Source organism: Phaseolus vulgaris, chromosome 4 (assembly GCF_000499845.2).
Source record: "Phaseolus vulgaris cultivar G19833 chromosome 4, P. vulgaris v2.0, whole genome shotgun sequence".
Classification (NCBI taxonomy): Eukaryota; Viridiplantae; Streptophyta; class Magnoliopsida; order Fabales; family Fabaceae; genus Phaseolus; species Phaseolus vulgaris.
In genome coordinates this window covers 45,482,027-45,486,862 of record NC_023756.2, presented here as the reverse complement: position 1 = coordinate 45,486,862, position 4,836 = coordinate 45,482,027, and the positions used below count along the sequence as shown (strand labels likewise).

The 4,836-nt window shown below is 33.6% G+C and overlaps 1 protein-coding gene across 1 annotated transcript; it reads left to right on the top strand.

The window, feature by feature from the left end:
• LOC137837958 (protein DETOXIFICATION 16-like) lies at positions 1 to 4,836 on the top strand. Its single transcript, XM_068647146.1, has 8 exons — positions 1 to 236; positions 1,298 to 1,842; positions 2,226 to 2,312; positions 2,461 to 2,517; positions 2,679 to 2,917; positions 3,177 to 3,295; positions 3,436 to 3,522; positions 4,579 to 4,836. The coding sequence occupies exons 1-8, from the start codon at positions 39 to 41 to the stop codon at positions 4,663 to 4,665; spliced, it is 1,419 nt and encodes a 472-aa protein (XP_068503247.1). The 5' UTR covers positions 1 to 38; the 3' UTR covers positions 4,666 to 4,836.

Sequence of the window (4,836 nt, the reverse complement as noted above, 5' to 3'; positions counted from 1 at the left end):
AGGTGTGTTATTGGTGTGTGAGAGTTGAGGAAGAGAGAATGGGGTTATGGAGTAAGGAGATAAGAGAAGAAGCAAAGAAGCAAGTATGGCTAGCAGGGCCTATGATATTTGTCTGTGTCTTTCAGTTTAGTCTGCAAATGATATCTCTCATGTTTGTAGGCCATTTGAGTGAGTTGCTTCTGGCTTCTGTGTCTTTGTCTACTTCAATTGTCAATGCTACTGGTTTCAATGTCATGGTATGTTCACACCATTTTCTCTGTGTTATACTTTGCAAACTTGTTACAGAATGTATTTCTGATATGAGATCTATATATGCATGTTGATTACTCTGTTGTTTATATAAGTCTTCTTTCTCCCCCACCATTTTAGTTTACCTTATATTTATCAATACATTCCCAAATTCTGCATAACTCCTCTCAAACAAGAAAAATATAGAACTATGTATATCATTTTTGATTAAGAACAAAAAAAATCATTTCGAGGTATTCTCTGTTTTGAAACTTCCGTCACGTATACCTCTGTTTTGAAACTTCCGTCACGATTTTATACGTGTCGTGACTGTTAATTCGTGCGCGAGACATAATAAGTATGGTATTCATAATATTTTAAGAGATGAATTTTTAAATTTAACTCAAATATATAAAATCGATCTATGAAATAAGATGTATAAAATGAAGTTTATATCCATTTATATAGTATAATCTAATCGGACCGAAATCTCTATATCATTTTAACATACTCATGTATTCTTGTTCAATATTAATTCTTTCTGCAAATGTAGATTCACACCCTGAGAATGTGGTATGATCTTACTGTCCCTTCATGATTGTGAGTATGAATATATGTTTTTTAATTTTAATAAGATTCTCATAGAATTGTATTCTGTTATTTTTTATTGTACTTGTTGTGAGTAATAAAAGAGTAGGTATTGTTTTAAATTTTAAAATAACTCTTTCATCACCACCAAAAGAATAAAGAGAACAATTTCAATTGCAGAAATGGAGTAAAACAGTATTTATTATCTGTTCATTGCTGTACAGTAATTCTTGGGTTGGTGTGTGTTGACAACTCCAACATGTTATTAATGTCTTGTTGGATGGTAGAATGTCTCGGTTTTCCCGTTGACAAGACAACTCAAATACCTGTTTGGGTTTTTGTTGGGCACATATATTAAGGTTGTCTCCCAGGTTGATTCTTTTGTTGAAAGAGAATAACAATAAAGTTTTACCAAACATTATTATGCACTTTTTTGGTTCTCACAAGATTTTTGACTAATGTTGATGGTTGATTTATATAGATGGGGCTGTCAAGTGCATTGGACACATTTTGTGGTCAATCATATGGAGCAAAGCAGTATCACATGCTTGGTGTGCACACCCAAGGAGCCATGGTGGTTCTCACCATTGTCAGTATACCAGTGTCCATTATCTGGGTATACTTGGAACCTATTCTTGTTCTTCTTCATCAGAACAAAGAAGTTGCAGCACTAGCTCAACTCTATGCCAGATATTTGATCCCAAGTCTTTCAGCCAATGGTCTTCTTCGCTGCATTACTAAGTTCCTACAAACTCAAAGCATAGTCTTTCCTATGGTGCTAGCCACTGGCCTTACTAGCTTACTGCACTTGATTCTCTGTTGGGTTCTCATTATAAAATTTGAGTTTGGTATCAAAGGATCTGCCATTGCAATTTGCATTTCAAATTGGTTTAATACCATAATCCTTGCACTTTACATACGATTCTCCCCTTCATGCAAAGAAACTTGGACTGGTTTATCTAAGGAATCATTGCGTAACATTCCAAATTTTCTCAGACTTGCTTTCCCTTCAGCAGTCATGGTCTGGTATGTTATTGTTTCTGAACCACAACTTTCTCTCATTGAATATAACAACTTGCATTGCAACCAACATATCTAATGAGTACATTTTCATCTCTCACTTTAAACAGACACCAGTTACTTTAATCCATAGTTTGTCAATATATTAAATTAATCCTCTTAAAATATGCACACAAGTTAGTCCATATAAGCCATCAATTTGGTTCTTGAAGCACAAATTCAATATCTCTAATCATCTTAGGATTAAGTTATGCGACTGATAAACAAAGGACATAAGGTATATATTTTTTGAGGATTGGAATGTACATTTATTTTAATCTTACTTGTGATGTGAATGACTAATGCTGACATATTCTAATTGTTGCTTCTATGGTATCATTATGTTGCAGCTTAGAATCATGGACTTTTGAAATAATTGTGATCTTGTCTGGTGCTCATGCTAATCCGAAATTGCAAACTTCAGTTCTTTCTATATGGTTAGTTTATCTGTTAATATCTTAGATGCTAAGCTACTTTCTGTTCTGGATACTGTAAAGAATATGCTATTATATGTTTATCTTTCTCGTTTGAAACCCCACTTTCTTCCATTCTTAATGGCTAACTGTATTTCTTTATTCATCCTAGTCTTAACACGTGTGGAATATTTTGGATGGTACCATTTGGACTTAGTGCTGCTGGAAGGTTAGTCTTTCTTGCAGAACTGCACTGTTTATATTCTATTCAATAGTTTTGAAAACTTGTTAAGATGTGTATGTTATTACCATATGAAATGATGCAATAACGTGTCATTTTAGCTTATTATTGACCATAACAAATCCAATTACATGTTTCCTCTTAAACAGTACAAGGATCTCAAATGAATTGGGGGCTGGTAGTCCAAAAGCTGCATATTTAGCAGTTAAAGTCACCATGTTCATGGCCTTTTTGGTGGGGATTTTAGAATTTTCTGTCCTCATGTCGTTATGGAAAGTTTGGGGGCGTGCTTTTACCAATGTGCATGAAGTGCTCATACATGTGGCTTCCATGATGCCAATTGTTGCAACTTCTGCCTTTATAGATTCAATTCAAACAGCATTTCAAGGTATTGAATAAATTCATTCAATGATGAGGTTCAAAAATTCCATTTTTCTCTTTCCCTGTTGATTGAATGTCAAGGAATTGGATTAAGTTGATTTCAAGAAAACAAATGATCTCATCCAATTCCATCATTTCTCTTATTTTACTATCATATTACTACTGACTCAGTCTCATCTAAAGCAATCTAGACTTTTGCAGTTTACATTGAATTGAAACAAATTATAGAATGTGATCAACTTTTCTAATTCCTTGATTGTGCACAGGTGTTGCCAGAGGATGTGGTTGGCAGAAACTTGGTGCATTTATCAATCTAGGATCTTATTATATTTTGGGTGTTCCTTTCTCCGTTGTCTCAGCTTTTGTATTCCACCTGAAAGAACAGGTAAAATTAACCATTTAACTTTTGAGAAATGATCTTGTAGTAAATACTAAAATCCTTCATAATCTGGTTAGTAGCTGAAACAATAGCTTTGTGTAATTTATTAACTGAAACTAGTAAATACTAATATGTTGATAATACAGGGGCTATATTTAGGGATCGTATTAGCACTCACTGTGCAAGTGGTGTGCTTTCTTCTGGTCACTTTACGTGCCAATTGGGAGAAAGAAGTAAGTTGTCCTATCTTCAACTCACTTTTGTTATCAAGTCTTGATCTTCCAGAGATAGAAATATGATAGAGCAAAAAATTGGATGCATTCTCATTGGTAACATCTTACGGTTACAAAAGATAGAGTTAAGGAATGAATGAGACAAGACAAAGGAGAAAAATCTGATACATACATACACCTAAAAGATGAATGTGTGTTACAGCTTTAGATAGATATTATTATCATTTGTTATTTATTCCTGAACTTTCCTCCTCAAGCTACTACTCCTAGCTTGTCTTGCATCCGGTTGAATCATGCATAGATCAGTGTTTTAGTAAGACAATCTGCATTTTAGTCTGCTGTAGGAACACAAGCAACTTCTATATGTTTAGATAGATTGAATAAAACACTAAATTGGAGGCTAAGGCCTTTTCACACCACAAATCGGTGTTATTTGTATAGAAATTCTGACTTCTGTTGGAGATCTCACATCAACTAACATTTCATAATATATAAGTAGATGCAAACCTCATTTTATAAGTTAGTTTTATAAGATTGAATTAGGCTTAAAATTCACTTCTTAATAACTTTCTTCATCAAGGATCTGATCCAAGTCACCTCTGTTGTAAGGCCATCAAGTTCATGATAATCAGAATTTGTGTTTGATTTAGACATTGCTGTTGACTTTTAGAGGTCCAACACACCAAGTTTTCTTTTACAAACACACATAAGCCTGCCATAGACTTTCTGTCACACAAATCTGTGTTCAATCTGCATAAGAAAATCCTGAAATGTCAAGATCAGGTGAAGTTTTTAGTGAAGAACTTGTGTTGTGATGTCTCACTATGAAGAAATTCTGTTGCAATGCCATGTACTCAAGTGGTTTTTATTGATCAATTGTACATTTTATTGATATTAGGGAAACTTTAAGAAAAACAACATGTAATTTAAGATAAATTTAATGTTACTAAGTAAACTAATTAGTTTTCTTAATCTTGATGAATAGTTAGCTAGGCCTTATAGAAAAAGATAAGAGAGTATTATCTTTTTAAATTTGATTCTTTGGTGATTGTTCAGGCAAAAAAGGCAGCTGCAAGAGTAGGAGGCAGTGAAGTTCAAGCTGAGGAGGCTCAGGGTGGCCAAAATGTTCATACTGATTCATAGTTCAACAATCTTTGTTCTAGTTTTAGCTGTAGAAGTATAGTCACTTACCTTTGGAAAATTTATGCTGCTTAATCATATGAATCCAAACTTAGCATCAGTGTAGTTACAGAACAACCAAAACAATAACCCTGAGTTTTATGAAAAAATTATGATTTAGTTTCTTTTAGTCTA